Source organism: Megascapheus bottae, chromosome 17 (assembly GCF_031878675.1).
Source record: "Megascapheus bottae isolate mThoBot1 chromosome 17, mThoBot2.hap1, whole genome shotgun sequence".
Classification (NCBI taxonomy): Eukaryota; Metazoa; Chordata; class Mammalia; order Rodentia; family Geomyidae; genus Megascapheus; species Megascapheus bottae.
Genome location: NC_143525.1, coordinates 31623992 through 31649280, shown reverse-complemented (window position 1 = coordinate 31649280; position 25289 = coordinate 31623992). Strand labels below are relative to the sequence as shown.

The following is a 25289-nucleotide window of genomic DNA, read 5'->3' as shown; positions in this document are numbered from 1 at the left end:
TCAGCTTCTTTACTCATTGCAATAAGAGGAGATCCTGGGTGTCCCAAGACATTTGGTCCTGGCTCATGAGGGACAGATACTCAGGGCGAGGGAGTCTGGGCTGTCAGCTAATCCCGCAGGCACCTTTCTCCTTGAAGGGATTCTTGTCCTCTGGGATAGCTTTGAGAAGAGGATCCTTCCCCGCTTGGGCCTCCACATAATCCTTGATGTCCTTTCCTGTCTTAGAAATCTGTAAAAACACAAGAATTTGTTTATAGCCTTAGTTTTTCAGGATCTACGACTTGGCCACTGGCAGGAAAATGAGCTTCTGGGTAGAGTCGGGATGGAAGCTAAAGACGCCAGAGATGAAGGGGTCAAGCAGGCAGGAGTGCTGAGACCTTGGCCTGACCCTCAGCATAGACTCTGACCTTTGTGGGATGCTTGACCAGTCCAGCCTGGAGACTAGGCAGGACCCACTGGGCTCCCTCTGGCTCCAAAGCTCTCTCCTGCCTCTGGGCAAGTAGAGGGGACCCCAGCCTCTTTCTGCATCTCCTCCCCATCCTGAGGCATTGCTTACTGCTCCTCTAGAAAGGGCCCATCATCCCCTCCTTCCTCCAGGCAGGATGGAAGACATGGAGAGCAGGAGGTGAGGGCAGGAAGCAGGTGCTCACTGGAAATCGGGGGCTCTTCAGCTCCTTCTTCAGTTGTTCCACCTCCATCTTCAGTAGCTCTTTCTCGCCGAGCTCCTGGGCCATTTTGCCTTGGAGATACCTGCTCCTAGAAGGACTCAAAGCCATCAGCTCTTTCTGCTCCTTCCACACCCCTGTCCCTCCTCCCCTTCTTTTTTCTCCCCTTCTCTCCCTTCCTCCATCTCTCTCTTTCTTTCTCTCTCTCTCTCTTTCTTTCCTTCTTTCTTCCTTTCTTTCTGTGCTGCTACTGGGGCTTAAACATAGGGCCTGGGCATTGTTGCTTAGCTATTTTACTCAAGGCTGGCACTCCACCACTTGAATCACAGCTCCATTTCCAGCTTTTTAGTGGTTAGCTGGAGATAAGAGTCTCATGAACTTTTCAGCCCAAGCTTGCTTTCAACTATGATCATCAGATCTCAGCCTCCGGAGCTGCTTAGATTCTAAGCATGAGCCAGCAGCCCTGGGCCATGCCATATCCCTACTCTGTGTGTGTGTGTGTGTGTGTGTGTGTGTGTGTGTGTGTGTGTGTGTGTGTGTGTGTGTTGCCAGTTCTGGGGCTCGAGCTCAGGGCCTGAGCACTGTCCTTGGACTTTCTGAAGTCTAGAGCCCTACCACTTGAGCCACAGCACCAGTTCTGGCTTTTTCTAAGTATGTGGTACTAAGGGATGGAACCCCGGGTCTTCATGCATGCTAGGCAAGCACTTTAACCACTAGGCCAAACTCCTGGCCCCATATCCCTACTTTTTTCTTCTTCCCTGCCATGTGTCTCAGTTCTGGCCCCTCATCATTCAACACATCTTCACTCGATCCCTTTCCCTTCTGCCCTAAGCTCTGGAGGAGAGGAAATGTCCTGTTGTGATGGAGCAGGCATCATCTTTGTCAGAGGATCTCTCTATGGAGGAGATAGAAGGAAGGGAAGAATTTCTTTCTTGGAGGAAGACAAATCCATAAGATGACCCAGATAGATGTTTTCTTTGTTGGGTAGCAGAGGAGAATGTCCTCTGGTGTAAGATCGAGGGCTCTGAACCTAGCGGAACTCTAGCTCTGACCCCAGCTCTCTTGCTTCCTGGCTGTGTTGTACTGTGCAAGTCATTCACCCTCCTTGAAGCTGTTTCCCCATCTGCAAAACGGGAATGATAATGGTAGTACCTCACACAATTATTATGAGAATTAAGAGAGTGAGGGCTTTGGGCCGGGAGTTTGGCCTAGTGGTTAAAGTGCTTGCCTAGCATGCATGAAGACCCAGGTTGGATTCCTCGGTACCACATACATAGAAAAGAGCCGGAAATGGTGCTGAGGCTCAAGTGGTAGAACTCTAGCCTTGAGAAAGTCCAAGGACAGTGCTCAGGCCCTGAGCTCAAGCCCAAGACTGGCAAAAAAAAAAAAGAGAGAGAGTGAGGGCTATGACATAGTTTAAAATACTGCCTTTAGCATATAATGAACCCAATGCATTGTTTTCTTATTATTGCTGAGAGAAACATTGCTGTCAGTCTTTTGGAGGTAATCGGGAAGGCTTGGCTAACCTCAGTAATACTAACACTAGTCCAGGGCTCCACCCAGGGCCCTCTCAACCCTCTCACCTGCCAAGGAAGAGCGTGCAGTCCAACCCAGGACACAGGCAAGATGGTGTGGAAGCCTGGCTTCTCCTTAGCTACATAGAAATCTTCGGATAAAGCAGATGGTCTGTAAACCCCAATCTCTGAAGTTAAGCTGATCACAGGCTCATGGTTGTAATCCCAGCTACCTCCTGAGCCTCAGAGCCCCCACACCTCCACCCTAGACCCACATTCCACCCACAGACAGAAAGAAGGAAATAGGCCCTTCCACCCCTCCAGTTTCTTCCCACCTCCTCCCTGGGCCCTGCAGCAGTCCTGCTCCTTTTGTGACCCTCCTCCAGACTGCCATTCCCCCAGCCCCGCCCTGCAGCCCCCACACTCCCTTCACCGGCTTTTCCCCACCTGTGAGCCTGCCCTAGGCTGCTCTTTCCTAGGAACAGGTTTCAGATCAGCACCTAATTACTCTCTTTCTAAAGTCTTTGGACTCTCCCATTGGATCCCCACTATTTTGCCTTTTAAGAATCTACCGGCCCATTCTCCATTCCGTCATAGAACAATGTTCTGGCTGACAATTGCCTAATGGCCAAGAAGCCAGTGCTAAGAAACCACTGTGGTCAGTGAGGGCCCCTCTGTCTCTGTCTGTCTGTCTCTCTTTTTGCCAGTCCCAGAGGTTGAACTCAGAGCCTGAGCACTGTCGTTGGGCTTTCTCAAGGCTAGAGCTCTACCACTTGAGTCATAACACCACTTCTGGCTTTTTCTATGTATGTGGTACTGAAGAATCAAGCCTGGGTCTTCATGCATGCTAGGCAAGTACTCTAACACTAGGCCAAACTAGTGGTCCCAGTATGGGCCTCTCCTATTATCTGCCTGTAGGAGACTGCAGGGATGGGGCAGGAAGAGGCCTAACACTCATCCCTTGCTTCAGGACCAAGTCCCATTCTCAGCTGTGAGCTCAAAGAATTGGAGATCAGGACAAGATTCCACAAAACTTCAATTCCAACCCCGCTGTTCATTCATGAACTAGAGCCCAGGCCGTTTTAGCTGGGTTCTGTGGTCTGTCCACCACTACTGCCTAAAACCAGCCAGTTAAACTAGAATTTGAGCCTGGTTGCATCCCAAATCCAAGTCCTTCCTAATGTCTCATCTAAGTCAGTGTCATCTTGTCTTGCCTCTGCCAGACACAGGCTATGTAGAACAGACCTACTTCAAACCTGACGCTTCACAGCCTTGATAATCACCTTTCTAGGAATCTCTGGACACTATCTGCCCAGTGTCTAACCCTGATTCCTCCTGCTGCTGGCTGCACTGGTTTCACTGCTGCCTTGCTAATCCTCAGTGCCCCCAGAATGACTGATCTCCATATCCTATCCACCCTCCATTCCCCTGTCTCTAGGTGACTCATCCCCAAGCTTCCCAAGGAAGCCCCCACCCTCTGCCCTTTCCTCCCCTCTTCCATGAGTGGAAAATCCACCCCCCAGCAGTCCAGCCCCTTCCTCCCCCCTCACCGCCCCCCCCCCAACAACTAGTTTCCTCTCCAGGATCAGGGAGTAATCACAGCGGCCCGACCTTGGCTTCCTCTGCTGGGTGGGATTGGGGGCTGGGCCCCCAAACGTTCCACTGGCTTCCCCCTTCCTCTAGGCAGAGGACAGAGAGGCACAGGCCCAGGGAGCAGGGACTGACTTCCTCCTGTCTCGGAATGAGCAAGCCTGCCCTTTGCAAGCAGGTTTGGGTCTCTCACGAAGAGGAAACCAAAAGCAGTAAGAGGGAGGGGAGGCCCAGCGACCAATCAAGGGCAGCGTGAGGCTCAAAACCAGAGGCTCCCCGGGGAGCGTTGAGGCTGGGGGCCATGGCGGAGCTACAGCAGTTGCAAGAGTTTGAGATCCCCACAGGCCGGGAGGCTCTGCTGGGCAACCACAGGGCTCTGCTGAGGGTGGCTGACTACTGTGAGGACAACTACACCAAAGTAAGTGGAGAGAATGCAGGCAGGACATGGGGTGGGGGGCGCACCGGGCCCCTGTGCCAGTGGAGCCTTAGGCAGGGCCAAGGGGCCACCTGACAGGTGCTGATCTGGGGCTTGGCTGAAAAACCCTCTCCTTCCAGGCTTCGGTGTCATCTTGGTTCCCCCAATCTCAGCCTGGATCCCATATTGCTCAAGTGCTGGCAAAGCCCCTTCTCCATATGAGGACCCAGTCAGGCTGCATCCTCTCTCCATTCTGGTCTCCAGCCTCAGCCAGGTTCATGAAACCCAAACACCCTTACCCAGTGCCTGAGCCTCATCCCATTTTTCAGGCTGGCTTTAGGAGAGATTTCAGAAGAACTTCCCATTGTTGTAAACTTGGGACAAGTTTACAAACTTGGGCAAAGGAAAGGAGTTTGTTGGTTGGTACTTGAGGACAGATAGAAGTCACTGTGAGGCTGGCACCATGGCAGAGGGCTTATGATATGATTCCTAGAAGCAGGTGGCTGGGAAAAGAAAAGGAGAGTGGTATTGGGGACCAGTTTGTTGTTGTTGTTGTTGGTGGTGGTGGTGGTGTGTGTGTGTGTGTGTGTGTGTGTGAAATGTGCGAGTGTCTCAGGAATGAGAATCTAGATTCCTGAATCAAAGGCCCTGGAGCAGGGAAGTGAATCATGGACACCTCTATGCTTTCATTGCTCCCATAGCTGCCTCGTGGGACAGCTACTGTGTTTGCTATGTTGTGGATATGAAAATAGCTCAGAAGGTGAAGTGACTTGTCTGAGCTCCCTTAGCTGAGCAGCAGCCCTGGACTCGCTGGTTGAGACTGCCTGAGCTCTTTCCTCTCCATTCTGCCTCCCAGATGAGTGATTTAAAGATACTGTCTGCACTTTTTGTCTTGTTTCCTCTTCTTCCTTCATCGCTCTCTCTTTTTCTCTCTGTTTCTCTCATGCTGGTCCTAGAGCTTGAGCTCAGGGCTTTGTGCTTTTGCTTTGCTTTGCCTTTTTTTTTTTTTTTTGCCAGTTCTGGGCTTGAACTCAGGGCCTGAGCACTGTCCTTGGACTTTCTCAAGGCTAGAGCTCTACCACTTGAGCCTTAGCACCACTTCTGGCTTTTTTCTATGTATGTGGTACCAAGGAATCGAACCTGGGTCTTCGTGCATGCTAGGCAAGCACTCTACCACTAGGCCAAACTCCCAGCCCCTGCCTTTTTTTTTTTCCCTTAAGGCCGGTGTGCTACCACTTGAGCCTCACCTTCATTTTATCTCCTCTGCTCTCTTAAAAGTGACAAGCTATGCTGAGTTGAGTGTTTTTATAATAGTAATTCCAGCACTCAGGAGGCTGAAGTAAGAGGATCATGAATTTGGGGTCACTGGGCTATTTAGTGAGACTCTGTCACTGTCACTAAAAGCTATACAGAAAGAGAGAGGGGGAGGGGGCTATACTATCTCTTGGGCCAAGCTTCATTGTAATTTTTTTTTTTTTGAGAAAGGGTCTCACTAACTTTACCTGGGCTAGCCTTGAACTTTGGATTCCCAAATAGCAGTGATTACAGACATGAGCCAACTACACACAGCTTTCTAAAACTTTGTTTTTCTAATGGATTTTAACCAAACTTGAGACAGGAATCTCCTAACATAAGAGTGTGGGGGGAAAAGGAGGAGCAAATGCCTGTGAGAAATGGAAGATTAAAGAACACTGATGACAAAAAATACCAAAATGCTCTCAACCATTACCTGACTCCTTCTTGCCCAATCCCCTGCCCCCAACAGCCCTGTGAGGTGACTACTATTCCTCACCTATAATAAAGCTGGTATTTGGTAAAGGTGACTCACCTTATCAGAGGTCTCCAAGGTGGTGGCAGAGCCTAGACTTGAATTCAGGATTCTGACTCCAGAGGCCAGTTTCTTTTTTCTTTTCTTTTTTATTTATTTTTGTGTGTGTCATGCAGCTTGAACTGGGCCTGGATGTTGTCTCTGAGCTCTTCAACTCAGGGCTACTGCCCTACCCCTGGGCCTGGGTGTTGTCCCTGAGCTCTTCTGCTCCAGGCTAATGCTCTACCCTTGAGCCAAGCCCCACTTCCCATTTTCTAGAGATTGAGATAAGAGTCTCAGATCCTTTTGTGCCTGGACTGAACCTTAATCCTGAGATCTCAGCCTCCTGAGTAGCTAGGATTACAGGTGTGAGCCACCATGCCCGGCTATTTTTTTTCTTTCTTTCCCTCTTTCTTTCCATCTTTCTTTCTTTCTTTCTTTCTTTCTTTCTTTCTTTCTTTCTTTCTTTCTTTCTTTCTTTTTCCAGTCCTGACTTGAACTCAGTGCCTGAGGCTCTACCTTTGAGCCACAGCACCACTTCCAACTTTTTTCTATGTATGTGGTACTGAGGAATCGAACCCAGGTCTTTGTGCATGCTAGGCAAGCATTCTACCACTAGGCCAAACCCCCGACTCTTTTTTTCTTTTTTCTTTTTCTTTTTTTGCCAGTCCTGGGGCTTGAACTCAGGGGGGCCTGAGCACTGTCCTTCGACTTTTTCCTTAAGACTAGCACCCTGCCATGAGCCACAGCACCACTTCCAGCTTTCCTATGTATGTGGTACCTGGGAATTGAACTGGGTCTTTGTAAATGCTAGGCAAGCCCTCTACCACTAGGCCAAACTCCCGGCCCCCCATAGCCCACTTTCTAAACCTGTAGCTAGACTGAGTTTTTGTCCTGGCAGATGCTGAGTGAGAGCCCATAGGGGAGCTGGCATACTATTTGGTGCCTGCCTGGTTTGCCTACCATTGAGAGGCTTGCTCCCATGGACAAGGATGGAAGCAGCCCCTGCTGTTCCTTTAAGTTTCTATACATCTCCAAGGGCTTGTGGGTGGCTCACAAAGTATGCAGTCATGAAGACCTGAGTTCCTTATCAAGTACAAGCAAGTTTCCTCTCTGATGCCTTTTATGTTTTTATATTTATTTTTTATTTTTTGGTGCTGGTACTTGAGGCTTGAACGCAGGGCTTCTCTCTCTTATTTGACTCTTCCACTCACAGCTAGCACTCTATCACTTGAGCCACAACTCCATTTCCAGCTTTTATTTTTATTTATTTATTTATTTTTAAATTTACTGTCAGGGTTATTTATTTATATATTGCTGGTCATGAGGATTGAACTTGAGGCCTGGGTGCATTCCCGAGCTTTTTTTGCTCATGGCTAGCATTCTACCATTTTGAGGCACAGCACTACTGGTTTTCTGTGGTTAGTTGGAGACAAGAGTCCCATGGACTTTCCTGCCTGGCCTATCAAAGAATCAGAATCCTCAGATCTCAGCCTCCTAATTAGCTAGGATTGCAAGTGTGAGCCACTGGCCCCTGGCAACTTGTCTGATTTTTACACCTTCTCCAAAGCAGACAGGAGTTAAATGCAACAGTGTAATAAAACAGCCTAGGGCCTAGTCCTTAAGAAGGTAACATCATTGTTATTTTGTTCATCAGAAGCATCCAGGGGCTCATGAAGAGGATAAAACTCCACTCTAGCCAAGTGACAAAACCACTCAGGTCAAACTCCCAGGATCCTTGCTTCTTCTAGGCAGAAGAAGCAACCCAACCACACAACCAGCTACCTAGCCTGGTCTGACTGAGGGTCTTCTCCCTCCCTACCTCCAACAGGTGTCAGGAAATGTGTGAGAAAGGGAGAGGAAAGCAGCCTGGTAGACTGCAGGGTTCTTAGCCAGGCTTGGTTGAGTTTGCATGCAGTCATTTGCATGATGAACAAGCCATCACCTTGTTCAAGATCCCAGATCGTTTGTTCCTCCAGACCTAACTTTGATCCAAGACCAAATCCAGAATCAGAGAATATCCAGGCATCCAGGACTGGGCCTAAGCAGATACTTTTCCTGTCCAGGAGATGAGACTATTTCTTCACTTACTAAAAGAAGATCTTGAATTCGAACAAGACCCACTGTCTTTTCTTATTCAACATCCTAAGTTGATCTTTTGTTTTTGCCTATTCAAGGTTCTTGGTAACATAGGCTGATGATATGCAAATGTGGTTGGGTATATAGAAGAGATATAAACCAACATACAAATGAATGTCTCTTTTCTGCTATTAGAACAGAAAGTCATGAAAGCCAGGGCCACAACATGGCTTTCCCAGAAGGTTCTGGCAGGTTATTTTGGAGGTTTCCAGGTGTCCCTCAGTTGACTCTCCACTGACAGGTCCTGAGGGCCAGGATGCATTCTTATCTGTAACTGTACCGGCTCTATCCTAATTTGTCCTGACTCCGCTCTGCCCCTGAGAAAGGTACAGCCTAGAGTACAGGGAACTCAAGCCAGGGGGTGTAAGCTGCTTGGGGAACAAAGACACCAGAGAAGTTTTGCCCTTCACAATCTGATCTGGATCTGACAAAAAATTCTCTTTTGTCTTCAGCCACTCCTTGCCCCCTGCTGCTCTTTTACTAATTGGCAGTGCAATCCTGCCCACTGTCAGGAATGTGGTAGCAAGGTGCCCAGCAAAACTGTCAGTTTCCATCAAATCTGTCAACCAACCCACAATGTCTTCTACATGGGGCGGGGGTGGGGGGAACCCCACAGGATAGAATGCACAGTGAAGCAGACAAACTTCCTACTCTCACAGCATTTGGGTTTTTTTTTGTTTGTTTTCTGAAGAGGATAAGAATAGATAATATAGAGAAATTAAATGAATTGTATATAGCAGCTCACATCTGTAATCCTAGCTGCTTGGGAGGTAGAGAAAGGAAAATCACAACCCAAGGCCAATTTCATACCTTGAAAAAATGCTTTCATGTACAAAGACCCAGATTTGATTCCTCAGTACCACATACATAGAAAAAGCTGGAAGTGGTGCTGTGGCTCAAGTGGTAGAGCACTTAAGAAAGGCCAACGACAGTGCTCAGACTCTGAGCTCAAGCCCCAGGACTGGCAAAAAAAAAAAAAATGAACTTCAATTTAAATAACAAGCTACAGCAAATAGGCCTGAGAGCCTGGCAAATGGTAGAGCACCCAGTACAGGTCCCTAAATTCAAACCGCAGTATCCCCTCCTTAAAAAAAAAAAAGTAAATAGATAGTGTGTGACAGTGTTAAAGAGTATGAAGAAAAAAGAAACACGGTTGATATGATAGCAATAGAGCGATGTGCTAGGTGGAAGCTTAGGTCGGAGAAAGGAAGACCTCTTGGAGAAGCTGAAACTCACTAGGGGAAAAGATTCTAGGAAATATTGTAAGTGCAAAACTGGAGAAGTAGAAACCATCTATTTTGCTCAGGAAGAAAACAAGCTGAAGGGGCATAAGTAAGGAGGGAGGGGTTGGGGTGAGTGAGAGTGAAGAGGAAAGCTTGAAAGAAAGGCTTGAATAGCCCATGTGTAAGGCTGCTATGTTCAGAAGTTTGAATTTTATTCTCAGCATATTGGGAATTGGACAGAATGAGCGAGGGAGGTGACCCCATTCTGGGCTGCAGTTTCCTTAGATTAGTGTCCAAATACCAACCTGCAGATGGGGGGGCGGGGAGCGGGGTAAGCACAGAGGCTTATGGGAACCATTCTGGATGGATTTCTGGTATTACTCTAGAACACACCAATTTGAAGATCTAATATGAATTAGTTTTTAACTCTGTGTGTGTGTGTGTGTGTGTGTGTGTGTGTGTGTGTGTGTGTGTGTGTATGCCAGTCCTGGGGCTTGAACTCAGGGTCTGAGCACTGTCCCTGGACTTTTCTCAAGGATACAGCTCTACCACTTGAGCCTTAGCACCACTTCCAGCTTTTTTCTATGTATGCGGTACCAAGGAATCAAACCCAGGCTAGGCAAGCACTCTACCACTAGGCCAAACTTCCTACCACTTGAACTACATCTCTACCTCTGGCTTTTTGGTAGTTATTGAAAAAAAGATTCTTAAAGACTTCCCTGTCTAGACTAGCTTTTAACCTTGATCCTTGTTGGATATCAGGCTCTTGATTAGCTAGGATTGCAGGCATGAGCCAGTGGCACCTGGTTGTTTTTTCACTTTTCCAAAAAATTAATTTTTTTATTATAAAGATGATGAACGGGCCAGGAGTTTGGCCTAGTGGTTAAAGTGCTTGCCTAGCATGCATGAAGACCCAGGTTCGATTCCTCGGTACCACATATAGAAAAAAAGCCAGAAGTGGTGCTGAGGCTCAAGTGGTAGAGCTCTAGCCTTGAGAAAGTCCAAGGACAGTGCTCAGGCCCTGAGCTCAAGCCCAGGACTGGCAAAAAAAAAAAAAAAAAAGATGATGAACACAGGGTTATAGTTGCATAAGTTAGGTAATGAATGCAGTTTTTCTTAGACAATGTCACCCCGTTTTTCGCTTTTAAGAACATCTGCAATCAGCAATGCCTTCCTCTTTCTTTTCTACTATGCATTCTGTAACCCCCAAATAGATCCTTGTTGCTCAAGTCCTCAGGAAGGCAGTAAGGGGATTATTGGAGGAGGGGTACCCTGTCTCTGAGGTACATTTGTTTTGCTAATGTCCCAGGTCCTCTGACTGTATCCTTCTTTTGGAAACCTCTTCCACGAGGGCCTGCTGCTTCCTCCCATTTCAGCTGCTGCCTTCTCTAGGTCCCTGCCCATTCTACCCCAGTCGGCCAAGACCCCCCGTGGAATGTGCTGGCCTCCAGCCAGGCCTGTGTGTATTTCAGGCCACAGACAAGCGGAAGGCACTGGAGGAGACCATGGCTTTTACCACCCAGGCACTGGCCAGTGTGGCCTACCAGGTGGGCAACCTGGCTGGGCATACTCTGCACATGCTGGACCTACAAGGGGCTGCCCTGCGGCAGGTGGAGGCCCGCGTGAGCACTCTGGGCCAGGTAAGGGGGTGGGAAGATGGGCTGTATTGACCCCTAACTCTTTGGGCCCACTCAGACGTTTTTTGCAGCAAAATCCCTTTCATGTCATTCTTCATCTTCACTTGCCAGTTTCACTGTGTGTGGTGGGGGTGGGGGAGACATGGTACTGGGGCTTGAACTCAAAACTCAGAACTATATCTTTGATTTTTTTTTTCTCCCGTTCAAGGTGGGTACTTTACCACTGGACCCACATCACTACTCTGGCTTCTTACTGGCTCATTGGAGATAAGAGCCTCAGATTTGTCTGCCTGGGCTGGCTTCTGTGATCCTCAGATTTCAGCTTCCTGAGTAGTTAGGATTACAGGCATGAGCTACCAGTACCTGCTCTGCTTGAACTTTTGGAGTCTTCTACTAACATTTCCCTGAAGGCAGCATATATATGCACATATACATACATACATGTGCTGCATGTATATCTATATTATGCTATATATAACCTATTATATATTTTTCTCTGAATGCCACCCTGGATATCTGAAAGTTGAATCTGTCAATTATGATTCATGACTAATACAGAAGAGATGCAAAAGGATCCTGTTTACATAAAAATAGAGGCAAGGTTTTAATGGATTTCCTTCATCCAGGGTGCTTGCGTGGCAGACCAGGAAGAGCCCCTTCCTTCTGGCATGCACACCCGCTGTCTTCCTTCCTGGATCCCTGACCAAGGGATTCCCTCTTAAAACACATGCGCAGATCTAGCTACCCACTTGGTCTAGTCCTGCATCATCACCTGAGTGGCGGGTGTATTTTCCTTCCACCTCACAGCACTGTAGGCTTCTCCGTGGACCATTCCAAGGGGATGTTCATTCACTTATTTATATCCCAACAGGGCAACTGATCAGCTAGGATTCCATGCCACCTCCCCGTGACCCCACTCTGCTCCATAGCCTGCCACAGGTCCTTCAGTCCTTTCCCAGCATCCCCAGGGACACTGTGTTTTCTCTTTTCTTCCTGTTCCTGCTCAGCTAATAATAACCCTCATTCTCTTCCACCAGGAAATTGCTCCAAAGTGGTTCCATCCTCCCTGTTACCCTTTCCCAATTGTTCCAAAGGGACAAAACTCATCCCATCCCCACCCCAAAGCCTTTGTCCTCTTCCCCTCTTAAAGGGAAGGTGTTGGACACAGATTCCAGCCCTCCCCACAGTCACCTCAAATCTGTCACACAGATGGTCAACATGCATATGGAGAAGGTGGCCAGAAGGGAGATTGGCACCTTAGCCACCGTTCAGCGGCTGCCTCCTGGCCAGAAGGTCATTGCCCCCGAAGCTCTCCCTCCACTCACACCCTACTACAGGAGGCCCCTCAACTTTGGCTGCCTGGATAACATTGGTCATGGGATCAAGGTAGGGGTGCCCCTCTTTCCCACTGCCCACGTATTGTCCTCACTCGAAGGATCTGTTCTTCATATTCATTCACATTCTGCACTGCAACTTCTCTTTCTCCATTCCCAGAAGCCACCATCTTGAACCCTTCCCTGCCCTCCCCCCCAGATTTCATCCTTCTGTGATGCCCTCCTCCCTTAGTTGGCCTTTGCCCTGTGTTCAGAGGATGTGTTAAGTGAGACTGAGCCCTTGTGGGTGCTGGGTGTGCGTGTGAAGGGGAAGCGAGGACGTCAGGGTGGGTATGGGAATGGCTCCCCAGCCACATGAGAACAGCAACTTCCTCTGTCTGGGGGTTTGAGGTCACCACACTGCTGCAGTCACTGAGAGTCGCTGGTGGCGGGAAGGGGCAGGATGCAGACACACAAGAGAGCCGTGGTGGTGGAGCACTTGACTCTGGCATTTTCTTCTCAGCCTGTCTCCTGGGTCATGGGCACCCCCAGCCCTCGTGGGCTTCCCTTCTCCAAACTTGCACCTCTCACATTAGAAGATCAGTGTCTAAATGACCCCTTTGATATTCTTAACCTACACTCACCCACCCCCACCCAGGAAATTAGATTCCCTTCTTCGGTTATGAGATCTCCAAACCAGTCAATTCTTTTTTTTTTCATCCAACTTTGTGGCTATGTGGATCCAGCTGAGGACCCTGGGTCAGCACGCAGGCTCACTGCTGAGCTAGCTACCCAGCCCCCAGCTTAATTCTTTATGCTTCAGTTCAAGTCCCCGTTGTCTGGTTTCTACTCACATAGAACGTGTTACAGATGGGCCTCTTGAACATGGGGTTCGACCTGTCATTTGCAGTCCCCCCCTGTGTCCCAGTCCGGCCTGCCTCTGCCTTGACCTGGGGGGAGGGGTGGGAGTCATTTCCTTGAGATCTAGGAAGGTGACAGGCGCGATTTGTGGAGGTGTGCATCTCCTCCCCTCTGCCCTCAGCTCGGGCTCTGCAAACGCTGGGGCTCTCAGATGGTTTGGGGGCTCACTCAGGCGCTGTGGTCGTGCAGAGGAAGTGGCCCTCACACTGTGAGTGGGCTGTGCCCGAAGCCGCTTGAGGCCCCACGACTCAGGCGATGACACGGTTGGGTGGGAAGGGGTAGGGCGGACGGGGGTGAGGGTGGGGGCTGGGAAGTGGGAACTTGCTGTGCCCCTGCCCTCCCTCCTAGTTCTCCCTCGCCCCTCCCCCCAGTTCCTCTCCGGGATGGGGGAGGTTGCCTTCCCCCCACTCCAGATGCCAGCCTTCCCGCCCTCCCTCCCAGGACCTGAGCACACAGCTGTCTCGGACTGGGACCCTGTCTCGCAAGAGCATCAAGGCGCCTGCCACACCTACGTCTGCCACGCTGGGGTAAGGCCTGCTGGTCACCCAGACAGCACGTCCGGGGACTGTCCCCCATCCGACCCCGGCCAGCCCAAGTTCCCCCTCGGCCAGCCATCCCTCTCCCTCACCCCCTCGGCCCCCGCCCCCAGGAGAGCCCCTCGGATCCCCGAGCCCGTGCAGCTCCCCGTGGTGCCCGACGGCAAACTCTCCGCCGCCTCATCCGCCTCTTCCCTGACCTCGGCCGGGTAAGCGCCCCCAAGTCCAAGTGGGTGGAGGTGGAGGTGAGATGCGGTCCCCTGGGAGACCCCGGGGGCGCGGCCCCAGCCGCGAGGGGACCCTCAACTTGGCTTGCCCTGGACTCCAGCAGCGCAGAAGGGGTCGGAGGGGTCCCCCAAGCCAAGGGGCAAACAGCGCCCCCAGCCCCGCCTCCTCTTGTCGCCATCGAGGTCTTCCTGCCTCCTCCACCGCTGGAAGCGCTGCCTGTGCCCCCTCCAGGTAAGGCGACCCCCAAACCCCGTCTCCCTGTCTCTCTCCATCTGTGACAGGCCTCCCCACCTACCCCACCCCACTCTCCCCCCACACCCCCTGGGCTCCAGCCTCCCCACGGAGAGGGGGGCACTGGGAGGCACAAAAAGTGAACTAAAAACTTGGAACCTACTTCACACCAGGCTGGGTACTGGAAACTTCTCAACCTCTGCTTTCCTCTTTTCTGGTGCTGAGGTTTGAAGTCAGGGCCTGGGCAGCTGTCTTTTTTCCCTCAAGACGTGCTCTACCCTTGAACCTCATCTCTGTTCCTGACTTTTTGCTGGTTAAGAGGCTCATGGACTTCCATGCCCTGGGCTGGCTTCATACTGAGCTCCTCTTGAATAGCTTGAGTGACAGGTGTGAGTCACCCGTGCCAGGCTAACCTTAAGATCTTTACACCTAGTTAAGCCACTGAGCGACCTGGTACAGTTCAGCCCTTCCAAGGTCTCTCAGCACCTCCACATGGAGGTCCTGTGGGAGGAACCCTAAAATCGCTGGATGCTGGGGTCTCTTCAAGCAGAGTCCTGAGTGGAGCGTGGGTGTGGCCAGAGCCACACAAGTGCAGACTTTCTATGTTCCTCCTCCCCACCCCCAGAGCTGCCCCTGCCCCTGGACCTGCTCCCACCTCTGTCCACCGAGGGAGATGATGCCCTGGGGCTGCTGCCCCCACCCCCGCCAGGCTTTGGAAGTGATGAGCCCAGCTGGGTGCCTGCTGCATACTTGGAGAAAGGTACCCAGACCCTTGGGACTAAAAGGGCACCAGACCTTGCTGCCAGGGTTCTAGTCTGTTGCCCACCCATCCCCAAGTCTTCTACATATCCCAAAGGCATTTCCTCTTCCCTCCGCCAAGGTGAACCCCTTCCCAGTTTTCAGATGGAGTTCTGGCTTAAGCTGAGATCAGCTGACAATATTAACTGAGCTGGGAAGGAATCCCCAGGGTTTGAAAGAAGCTTCCTCCTTGTGGCCTTCACCCTCAGGGGCTACCTCGAGTTCAGGATTCTAGGCACATCTCATGGGGGCACCCTTTTCTCTTGCCCTGCAGTGGTGACATTGTACCCATACACCCGTCAGAAGGACAACGAGCTCTCCTTCTCTGCGGGCACCACCATCTGCGTCACACGCCGCTACTCGGATGGCTGGTGTGAGGGAGTCAGCTCAGAGGGCTCGGGATTCTTTCCTGGGAACTATGTGGAGCCCAGCTGCTCACTGCCTTGACCACACAGGGCTCTCCCTGCATGAACTCAGGAGCCACAGGGCCTTGAACCCCAGACTAGAGACAGCTCCAGTCAACACTGGACTTGACCAGTCCACTTCTGGGCTTGGAGCTGCCTTCAATTCCATCCCCTATTGCCAGAAGAGGCCTGGCTATAGGTGAAAAAGAACTGGAGGCCTTGTCCAGAGATCTCTACTCCATGTAAGTTGGGGTCTCTACCTGCAAGTGCCTGCCTGTAATAAAACTCTGATAATCTCCAAACAACTGCCTTGCAAGATTAAGAGGCCAGAGAGGGGGAGGGATGGCTGGTTTATAAGGCTCTTGCACAGTAGAACCCCATAGACTGTTCTGGATGGATTGCCACACTTTTTCACTACCTGCATCTGGAGCAGCCATTGACATCCCTTACCCTTTTGCCTGTTGCTTGCATTCAGCCTTGGCTCCTCAAGCCCAACGTCTCCTCCCACCTAATGGAAGAGTATCTCACCCCTCAGAAAACGGCGCAAGAGAGCTCAGTCACTGCATCCCTCTTCACCTCCTTTTATAGGTCTAAAATGCCAGAGGGAAGAGGACCTTGGACTTCCCTGGCTCTGCTTTTAAAAACATCATGGCTTTCGGTTCCTTGGGGAGGAGAGGGGCGTGGAGGATGACTTTGGTGAAGTCCCTGGTCTCTTGCTGCATAGACGAGGCTGGGGTGCGAGGGACACAATCTCACGCTCAGAGGTCCCTGGTTGGTCTTAACCCGAGGTGGACAGTGTGCTACCTCGTCCCACAACCAGGAAGCAATGGTTTCTCCTGGCTCTGGGGTATTGGTGGGATGGGCTGGGGGCCGAGGGCAGGCAAGAAGGTGTTAACAAGTACAGCAATAGGGTGGAGTTGCAGGGGCGGAAGCAAGATCAAGGAGGCCTGGAGTTGTCATCTGTCCGCGGGGGGGGGGGGGGGGAGGGGGGGAGGGACAGGGGGGTCTGGTGTGCGGCTTGGCAAACGTGGGGGAATCCTGGGTCTCGTGGAGAGAAGACTCGGGGAGAGGAGGTTACACAGGCCGAGGCAGCCGGTAAAGCAGTGGGAGTTGTTCCTTCTCGCACCTTCGTCCCAGTTGGGAAGCCTGGATGCTTTGGAAACACTGCTGCTACCTTTCTAAGAGGCATGCACACCATGCCCTCCCCTCCCCTCTGGGGTCAGACTCCAGGATGGATGGATTGCCGTGGAAACGGGGAGGCAGCCGAGCTGGGGGGGTAACTGCATAGATTGGGACGGCTCCGAACCCCGCTCCCCAAGCCCCTTCCCCCAGATCTCCCCCCCACCCCGGACAGAACTCCAGAAATTCCCAGAGGGACGTGAGCAAAGCGAGCGGGAAGAGGGAATGGTAAAACTAGGTTTGTCTTTCCCACTCCCCCACCCCTCCCGCTCGGCCGGGCCGGCCCCGCGCCGTCGCCTCGAGCGCCCCCTGCAGGCGGCGGCGGTCCTCAGCACGTCTTCAGCACCTGTTGCAGATGGAGGCGTACGTCGGCGGCGGTTTCCCAGGGCACCACGCCTGCGCGGAAGGAGCTGGGCTCGGCTTTCTGCGCCTCCTGGATGAGGCGGTGCATGGGGTAGCCGCGGCGCGGGAAGGCCACGTCCCCGCCCGCCAGCAGCCCCATGGGACAGAAGTCGTTGGCGCCGTCGCCCACGTAGAAGAGGCGCTCGAAGTGCACGCCGTCGCGAGCCCGCTCGCGCAGGTAGTCGCTGAGCACCTTGTGCTTGCACATGTTGGCCGGGCAGCGCGTGCAGCTGTGGGTATGGAAGGGCCGCAGGACCAGCTGTCCCCTGGCGTCGGGCCCCGACGGGTTGCTCAGGATGCGGCGGAATAGGCCGTGGTGGCCGGCGGCACGCAGCGCACTTTCCACGCCGAAGGTGTTGGCATCGGAGATGAGGATAACCTCGAAGCAGGAGCCCTGCTTGGCTATAAACTGCAGCAAGTCGCCCATGCCCGGCGACAGGGGGATGGCCTCATAGACGGCGCGCAGGTCCCGCGGCCGCACGCCCTGCTCACCCAGGTACTTGAACACGCGCTGCATGTACTCGTTGTAGAAGCCCTCGCGGTAGGTGGCGCGCAGGCTCTCGGGCAGCCTCTGGCCGGGAGCAGCGCGCACGATCGAGTCGTCGCTGTTTTCATCCACGATGGTCTCATCGAAATCGAAGGTCAGGAGGAAGCGTGGCGAGCCCTGCGCCGCCATCCTGCCGTCCTGGGAGCAGGGGGGAGAGAAGCAGCAGGAGGAGGGGGCAAGCGAGAGGCGGCGCGGCAGGAGCCGGCCGAGGAGAGGCTGGTTAGCGGCCCTGGGCCAGAGGTGCTGGCACGTCGAAGACCTGAGGAGGACCCAAGGCTGGTTAAACTGGAAGAGCAAGCGGTTGTCAGGACCCCCCCAACCCCTCTCACCCCGCGCTGTCCCTACCGGTCCCTTCTTGCTATCTCTCAGCCACACTGGGGTTGATGGGGTTGGGGGGCAGGCTAGGCCTAAAAACTTGAGCCTAGACAGATTGGGTGACTTCTGGTGGTCTGTGTGCTTGATGACCACAAAAAGGTGTCAGGAAGACTCTACTCCCTTCTAACAGGCAGACAGAGGGAACCGGTTAGCTTGTGGACAGTGACTGCCAAGCCTTCTGGGCATGCTGACCACACAAAACCTGGAGAAGCCTCTTTAGGGGAGCTGTTGTCAGACAAAATGGTTGGTACCATGCAGAGGACCAGGGACAGGACACAGGTAATTCTGCAGGGACTTTTCCAGTCCTGAGCTGACAGCTAGTCACTAATCACTTGCCAATTCCCTGGGAGGAACGAATCAGCAGTTGGGGTTTCTGCCATGGTGTCTGCCAGAGTCCGAAGCAAGCAGGCAGCAGGAGAAGCAGTGAGGCTTGGGGAGGTAGAAGCCCCCACCAGACCACGGCATACCTGGGAGACAGGTAAGGGAAAGGAGAGACAGCAGCAGTGGCTAAAAAAGCAGAGGAAGAGGGAGGCAGGGAATGGGGACAAGAGGGGATGTTGGGAAGTCATCATGCTAGGGGAGGGTAGAATCAGACTGCCAGACAGGAAGACAAGGAAGAGGGTCCAGGAAATAAGATCTTGGACTAGGTCTCATGTTCAGAAAGGAATGGCACAAGAGAGGCAGCATGGGAGAGGATGGGAGACAACTTGGAAGTATCAGGGGACTAAAAAAGGCAAGCACATAGAGACAGCAGGCGCTCATAGCTGCATGTCAACGCCACCTACGCTTGTCAATGGCTACATAGGAAGAAAGACACATCTGTGCAGATGCAGAAATATCTATTGCTGCCTTTCTCCCCACCATGCCCTGGCTGTATGTCCCAGTTCATGGGATGGATGCTAGATCCGGTCTTCTCCTTCACACTTGCTAATATTCTTAGGCTTAGCAAGTTTGTAAAACAGGAGTTCATGCTCCTCATTTTTGAGCTGGGATTTGAACCTGCTTTCCCTGCCACCCTAACTGAACTGTCCCTTCCCCCTCATCTCTAGAGTCATCCTGTGGTCTCACCAACTGGGAGTCTCAGGGGCTGGGACTTGAGGATGGAAAGCATCCAGATCCACCCCTGAGATGGAGGCTTCCAAGGATTGGTAGAGCTCCAGTAGACGGGAGAGAAAACCTGCAATGTCTGGATGGGAGCTTTCTACTCCATGTTGGAAAAGTGGCCTCATCCTATAGGGACCCACTTACCCTAGACAGGCATCGGAGGCCGACAACTGGAAAACACCCGCTCATTGTCAGTATATCACCCTGAGCACCACGTCTAGGGAATCTGTTGGCTTCCAGCTGTTGTCAAGAGCACCTAACAACCATAAAAACCTACTTAAGGGTGCCCAGTCTGGTGGCTTTGCTTCCACCATCCAGGCACACCTGGTCTTATCTCTTCTGCCAAACCATAGGTTCTATCCCAGGGCCTCAGCAATATCTGGAGGCTCGTGACTTATGTCTATAGCAATCCCAGCTACCCAAGAGGCTGTGATCTGAGCCAATCCATGAAACTCTTCTCTCCATTTAACCAGCAAAAACGCAAGGCCACAAGTGAAGGTGTGACTCAAGTGATAGAGCCCCCATCTTGAGCAGAAAAAGCCAAGTGAGGGTGTGAAACTGAAATCACGCCCCAGTGACAGTACAAAAACAGAGCAAAACAACAGGAATCTTACCAGGGTCTCATCAAAATCAAATTATTAATTGACACAGACCAGGAAGTACCTTATTAGCATCTGCATATGGTCCCCAAGCATACCAGGGAGGTTGCAGATGGCACCACTGGAGTCTGAGGCTCGTACATTTTCCCAAAGCTCATCTCAGCCCAGATCTCAGAGGCCTATTCCTTGGGCTTTTTCCTCCATTACCAACAGAGTTCCTGCATGTGTAGGCTTTATCATGGTGTTCCAGTTCCCTGTACAAATATTTTCTCACTGATCATCCCTCTTATGAGATCAGCACAGAAGGGCTCAGAGAGAATAACTCTCTTCTTGGTCCATGCCATGCTGTTTACAATTGATCTAGGACTGGTCCTCCCCAGTGCTTTCCAGGGTCCTGCCGAATTGAGCTTCATGTGGAAATCTGCTAGACTTTGTGGCATGGCTTTGGGGATCAGGTTTGACTGCTTGGGGCTATTATCAGTGCAGCTACAAAGAGCATCATCTACAGCTTTCAGTGCCTGCAAACTCTCCCACCTCTCCATCTATGGTTGAATGAGACATCAGAGGCCATTGGGAAAGAAAGGGAGGGATACTGAGAGGCAAGAGATGGAGGAGCAAAGGTCTGGTGTCTGCTGCCCTCTGGTGGTAAAAAATAGGTGACACTTTAAACCCCTCTGACTTTGTCAAGGACAGAGAATGGTACTTCTCAGGAACAGGACATAAGCTATGGAAGCCCTCCAGAGATATCTCCTGTTTATCTATTCCCTGATTACACATATTATTTTCCATAGAGATGGGACGTGGGTCTTTTTTTGTGTGTGGGTCATGAGGCTTGAACTCTGGGCCTGGACCCTGTCACTGAGCTCTTCAGCTCAAGGCCTACCCCCAGGCCTGGGTATTGTCCCTGAGCTCTTCAACTCAAGGCTACTTCCATAGCCCTTGAACCACAGCTCCATTTCCCATTTTCTAGTGATTAATTGGAAATAAGAGTCTCATGTTCTTTAGTGCCCGGGCTGGCTGGGCTGGCTTTGAACCTTGATCCTCAGATCTCAGCCTCCAGAGTAGCTAGGATTACAGGCATGAGCCACCTCGCCTGGCTCCAAAAGGAATTTTAAGTCAAGAAATTGAGTTGGAGGGGTTGTGCGTGGCTCATCCCAGTAATCCTAGCTACTCTGGAGGCTGAGATCTGAGGAACAAGGTTCAAAACCAGCTTGAGCACAAAAGGACCTGAGACTCTTATCTCCATCTACTCTCCAGAAAACAGGAAATGGGACTTGGCTCATGGGTAGGGTGGTAGCCTTGAAGAGCTCAGGGACAGGCCCCAGGCTGAGTTCAAGCCCTGTGACCCACACACACAAAAAAATTGAGTTGGCAAAGGGAAGGGCAAGGGCCGGGAGTTTGGCCTAGTGGTTAAAGTGCTTGCCTAGCATGTATGAAGACCCGGGTTTGATTCCTCGGTACCACATACATAGAAAAAAGCCGGCAGTGGTGCTGAGGCTCAAGTGGTAGAGCTCCAGCCTTGAGAAAGTCCAAGGACAGTGCTCAGGCCCTGAGCTCAAGCCCAGGACTGGCAAAAAAAAAAGGGAAGGGCAAAACTCGTTGGGGCAGTGAACGAAAGAGCTCTGAGAGAAGAGACCCAGGTTTAAGATGAGAGGCAGGGGTGGGGCAGGTGAAGGAGCTTTAGAGGCTACAGAATGGCTTATACTGGAGGAAGAAGGCAAGTCAGATCTCAGTTAATCCAGGCTGATATCATGAGTGTTCTAGGGCCTGGCAGTCAGAGGAGAAAGGTCAGGAGACACCACTCCCATTGTAAAAGCAAATGCAGACAGGCATGTGTCAAGCAGGCAGTGAAACCAAAAGCAGACAGAAAGATACAGAGACATCATCACCACCAGCCATATAGAAATGAAATTTCGCTCTTTTTTTTTTTTTTTTTTTTTGAATTCTGGGCCTGGCCTTTGTCCTGAGCTTATCAGCTCAAGGCTACTGCTCTACCCCTTGAGCCACAATGCAACTTCTGGTTTTCTGGTGATTAATTGGAGCCAAGTGTCTCACAGACTTTTTAGTGCCCAAGCTGGCTTTGAACCACATCCTCAGCTCTTAGCCTCCTGAGTAGCTAGGATTGCAGGTGTGAGCCACCATGAACAGCTTAAATTTTTTTCTTTTCTTTTCTTTTTCTTTTTTTTTTTTGTCAGTTCTGAGGCACGAACTCAGGGCCTGAGCATTGTCCTTGGGCTTTCTTCAAAGCTAGCATTCTACTTCTTGAGTTACAGCACCACTTCCAGCTTTTCTACATATGTGGTACCTAGAAATCAAAACTGGGTCTTCCTGCATGCTAGGCAGGCACTCTACCACTAGGTCAAACTCCTGGCCCCAAATTTCTTTTTTTAAAGATGTGCATTGGTCTTGAACTCATGTTATTACTGCCTTTGCTGCCCAAGTACTGACATGAGCTACTTTTTACTGTCCAGGTTAAGGCCAGTTTTAATCTCATAGAAAGGGTCTTAGTACTTTGATCCTCCCCCTCTTTTTTGAATATTTTACTGGTCTTTAATTATGCTCAAAACGTGTAATTTCCCATAGTAAAAGACAGAGTCAGGGCTGGGAGTGTAGCTTAGTGGTAAAGTGCTTGCCTAGCATGCACGCAGCCCTGGATTCAATTCCTCAGTACCAAATTACACAGAAAAAGCCTAAGTGGCACTGTGGCTCAGGTGGCTGAGCACTTGCCTTGAGCAAAAGTGTCCAAGGACAGTGCCCAGGCCCTGGGACTTGCAAAATCAAAACAAAACAACAACAACAGGGGCCGGGAGTTTGGCCTACTGGTAGAGTGCTTGCCTAGCATGCACGAAGACCCGGGTTCAATTCCTTGGTACCACATACTTGGAAAAAGCCAGAAGTGACGCTGAGGCTCAAGTGGTAGAGTTCTAGCCTTGAGAAAAATCCAAGGACAATGCTCAGGCCCTGAGCTTAAGCCCGGGACTGGCAAAAAGAAAAAAAATAAAAACAAATAGTCACATTTACTCTGATAATAGTATTTAGGGAAATCAATTTAAACACTTACTGTTTTACTCTTGTTTCTCTTCATTTTCAGAGCAGAAAGCCAAGCAACCTGGGGTTCTTTCCCTCCAACTGAGAAAGCCATGCAGTGACACCCTACCCCTATACCACAGCAGACCAGGGACCTGTCCCTAACTTGCTCCTGTAACATGAAAAGTCACTCACCTCCAGCAGCTTTGCCCTGAGTGATCAGAGTCCCTCTGAGAGAAGGGAGCAGGATCTCCTCTTGAAGGCTGGAGCAGGGAGAAAAGTAAGGCTTCCTACAGTCTGTTTCAGTCCTACTTACCAACAATGTCTGCTGGTTTGACTCCACTGGGGATCACAGATTCCTGCCCCTCCCAGCTTTGACACAAATGCTCTTTTTTGGATTGGTCATGGGGCTGGAAACTATAGCCCTAGGAGTGATCCTTCAGCTCTTCCAAGCTCAAGGCTACGATTCTACCACTTTGAGATATAGCTCCACTTCTGCTTTTCTATTGGTTAACTGGAGAAAAAAGTCTCTTAGACTTTCATGCCTGAGGCTGGCATTGAACCATTAAACTCAGATCTCAGCCTCTTGGGTAGCTAGGATTACAGGCGTGAGCCACCAACACCCAGGATTTAAACGAAGAGCTAAATCTCCTCCCCGCCCCCAGATAGCAATCTCCACCCCCAAATTCATCACCTTCCATGCAAATAGGAAATAGAAAATAGAAAAAAAAAAAAAGGCACAGAGAGATGAAGCTAACATAGGAGTCCCACAGCATCAGTCAGAATGAGAACTAGGGGGTATCTGGCACTTCCTGGGAATGCCAGCTGGAGTTCCCCTGTTTCCCTGGAAGATTCTCTGGGATGTGAGCTCTGTCTTGAGAGGGTCTGTGCGTTGATGCCAACAAGGAATGTGGGACCAGGAGTCACCTCTGGGCTCTCCCTGCCTGGGTGGATAAGTTGAGCCGGGCTCCTCACTGAGTAGGGGCAGAGAGGTGGCAGCTGCCCGTGGGGTGTGGGGTGGGGGGAGATATTTTTAGAGGTGACTGGAAAGCAGGCACTCTGGCACACCCCCAGCTGGCGGGCGCTTCCCCCTAATGCGGGCAGGGGGTGCGCAGCTCGGGAGAGGGGAGGACTTCGCCCGTCAGGGGCAGAGGGACCCCTGGGAACCCCGTTTCTCGGGGTGGAAGAAGGGGCTCATTCGTGCCTCTGCTCGGGGCGGGGGGACTCCCCGCCTCATGAAGAAGGGTCCTCAAACTCTACACGGCCTCCCACCCCAACCCTGGGACCCCAGCTTTCCCCACCTCCCGGAACCCAGGACTCACGTGGGGGCGGCGGTGGCAGAGGTCTGTCCCGGCTGAGTTTGAGTGTAAAAAGTGGGGAGGGGGGTCTGGCTAAGGTATTAGGGCGCAGGATTAAAGCACGGGGTGCTTACGAATTGGGGGGGCGCGGTGTTTTATCCACCCCCGGATTCCTGGGCTCCGGCTCACGAGTCCCTCCAGTCCCGAAGGACCGTGGATGACGTGCGTCTGGATGGCTCCCCCCACCTGCCCCCCATTCCCCCGGGACACCGCCGCCGCCGCCGCGTCCCCTTTAAATGCCCGGGAGCCGGAGCCGGAGCCGGAGCCGCGGCCGGCTTTGCGGCTGCCGCAGCACTGGGGTCCACCGCAGTCTCCGTACGTCACAAGAGACTGACCAATCACGGAGGTGCCGGTGCACATCCAAGGGGCGGGCCTCCCGCGGGCCACGCCTCCATGTTGCCCGGGCGGCTCGGCGAGCCGGAGCTAAGGTGGGACTGACTGGGCTCGGGAGGCTGGGGATGGGGAGGAGGGGGAGACGCGACGCCCGTCCGCGGAGCTTGGGTGGAGGGCACCGTCGTCGGCGTGGCCGTGGGCATCTACGGAAGTCCTGCCGGCACTCTTGCCGGTGCCGGGGCTCTGCGGACCTTACCTCCACCGCCCGCGGGCTCGTCGGCCCCTCCCCTGGGCCGGCTGGGAGGCACCGGTTGACCCGCTAGGAAAAGCAGTCTGCCTCCAGGTCCGCCGAGCTCGGTGCCCTCTGCCCTCCGGGCCGAGTCTCCACGGCCAGCCTGGCCCTCAGAACCCTTTACCCGGGTCACAGGTTACGGGGTACTGGGGGCTGTGGGGTGGAGGGGACGGACGCTCCCACCCAGGGACCAAACCGTTTGCTCCTCGGCAAAGGATGGGGTAAATTAAAAACAAAAAGACGCGCTACTCGGGAGGCTGAGATCTGAGGCTGGAGGTTCAAAGCCAGCCCCGGGCACTAAAGACACGTGACTCTGACCTCCAATTAATCACTAGAAAAGGGGACGTGGGGATGTGGCTCAAGGGGTAGGGCGGTAGCCTTGAGTTGAAGAGCTCAGGGACAGCGCCCAGGCGCAGAGTTCAAGCCTCACGACCCACAGAAAGAAAAAAATAAACGAAGAAGAAACTGGTTCTTTGCTGGTGGCGTATGGCTGTGATGACTGTAATCCTCGGTGACATCCTGTAGAATGAGGTTTGAAGCCAGTCCCAGAGACTCTTGAGCTAACCGGCAAAAAGCCCAAGGGGAGGAAGGGCTGAGTGGTGGAGCGCTGGGCAGGGAAGTGAGGCCCTCTGCTCCACCCAGCACACCAGCG

At 52.0% G+C, this 25289-nt stretch overlaps 3 protein-coding genes across 6 annotated transcripts; 1 reads left to right on the top strand and 2 right to left on the bottom strand.

Moving 5' to 3' along the window:
• Gngt2 (G protein subunit gamma transducin 2) lies at positions 1-6217 on the bottom strand. 4 transcript variants are annotated; one of them, XM_090350657.1, is made up of 4 exons: positions 6013-6217; positions 2249-2331; positions 651-756; positions 1-229 (listed from the first exon to the last, which is right to left on the bottom strand). In XM_090350657.1, the coding sequence occupies exons 3-4, from the start codon at positions 732-734 to the stop codon at positions 104-106; spliced, it is 210 nt and encodes a 69-aa protein (XP_090206783.1). In that variant the 5' UTR covers positions 735-756; positions 2249-2331; positions 6013-6217; the 3' UTR covers positions 1-103. The 4 variants fall into 4 exon arrangements, with proteins under 4 accessions (XP_090206783.1, XP_090206784.1, XP_090206782.1 ...); XM_090350658.1 differs by lacking the exon at positions 6013-6217 and adding an exon at positions 3791-4085 and having other exon boundaries at positions 2249-2351; XM_090350656.1 differs by lacking the exon at positions 6013-6217 and adding an exon at positions 3791-4085.
• Positions 4041-16373, top strand: Abi3 (ABI family member 3). Its single transcript, XM_090350661.1, has 8 exons — positions 4041-4187; positions 10826-10993; positions 12200-12376; positions 13666-13751; positions 13874-13969; positions 14089-14219; positions 14815-14979; positions 15292-16373. The coding sequence occupies exons 1-8, from the start codon at positions 4071-4073 to the stop codon at positions 15462-15464; spliced, it is 1113 nt and encodes a 370-aa protein (XP_090206787.1). The 5' UTR covers positions 4041-4070; the 3' UTR covers positions 15465-16373.
• Positions 16374-16474: 101 nt separating this feature from the next.
• On the bottom strand, positions 16475-24282 carry Phospho1 (phosphoethanolamine/phosphocholine phosphatase 1). The gene is made up of 5 exons (XM_090350655.1): positions 23977-24282; positions 22850-22917; positions 19173-19284; positions 18261-18391; positions 16475-17808 (listed from the first exon to the last, which is right to left on the bottom strand). Exons 3-5 carry the CDS (start codon positions 19215-19217, stop codon positions 16929-16931), a joined length of 1056 nt encoding a protein of 351 aa, XP_090206781.1. The 5' UTR covers positions 19218-19284; positions 22850-22917; positions 23977-24282; the 3' UTR covers positions 16475-16928.
• Between the last annotated feature and the right edge of the window lie 1007 nt (positions 24283-25289).

What these genes read in the sequence shown, in the direction of transcription:
- Abi3 (XM_090350661.1), top strand. Translation starts at nt 4,071, where the DNA reads ATGGCGGAGCTACAGCAGTTGCAAGAGTTTGAGATCCCCACAGGCCGG. An exon ending in ACATTGGTCATGGGATCAAG is followed by an intron (nt 12,377 to 13,665) that starts GTAGGGGTGCCC and finishes CCTCCCTCCCAG; the next exon opens with GACCTGAGCACACAGCTGTC. An exon ending in CCTACGTCTGCCACGCTGGG is followed by an intron (nt 13,752 to 13,873) that starts GTAAGGCCTGCT and finishes CCCCGCCCCCAG; the next exon opens with GAGAGCCCCTCGGATCCCCG.
- Phospho1 (XM_090350655.1), bottom strand. Translation starts at nt 19,217, where the DNA reads ATGAGCGGGTGTTTTCCAGTTGTCGGCCTCCGATGCCTGTCTAGG. An exon ending in GCCTCCGATGCCTGTCTAGG is followed by an intron (nt 18,392 to 19,172) that starts GTAAGTGGGTCC and finishes CCTGTCTCCCAG; the next exon opens with GTATGCCGTGGTCTGGTGGG. An exon ending in TCGTTCCTCCCAGGGAATTG is followed by an intron (nt 17,809 to 18,260) that starts GCAAGTGATTAG and finishes GGTCCTCCTCAG; the next exon opens with GTCTTCGACGTGCCAGCACC.
- Gngt2 (XM_090350657.1), bottom strand. Translation starts at nt 734, where the DNA reads ATGGCCCAGGAGCTCGGCGAGAAAGAGCTACTGAAGATGGAGGTGGAA. An exon ending in TGAAGAGCCCCCGATTTCCA is followed by an intron (nt 230 to 650) that starts GTGAGCACCTGC and finishes GTGTTTTTACAG; the next exon opens with ATTTCTAAGACAGGAAAGGA.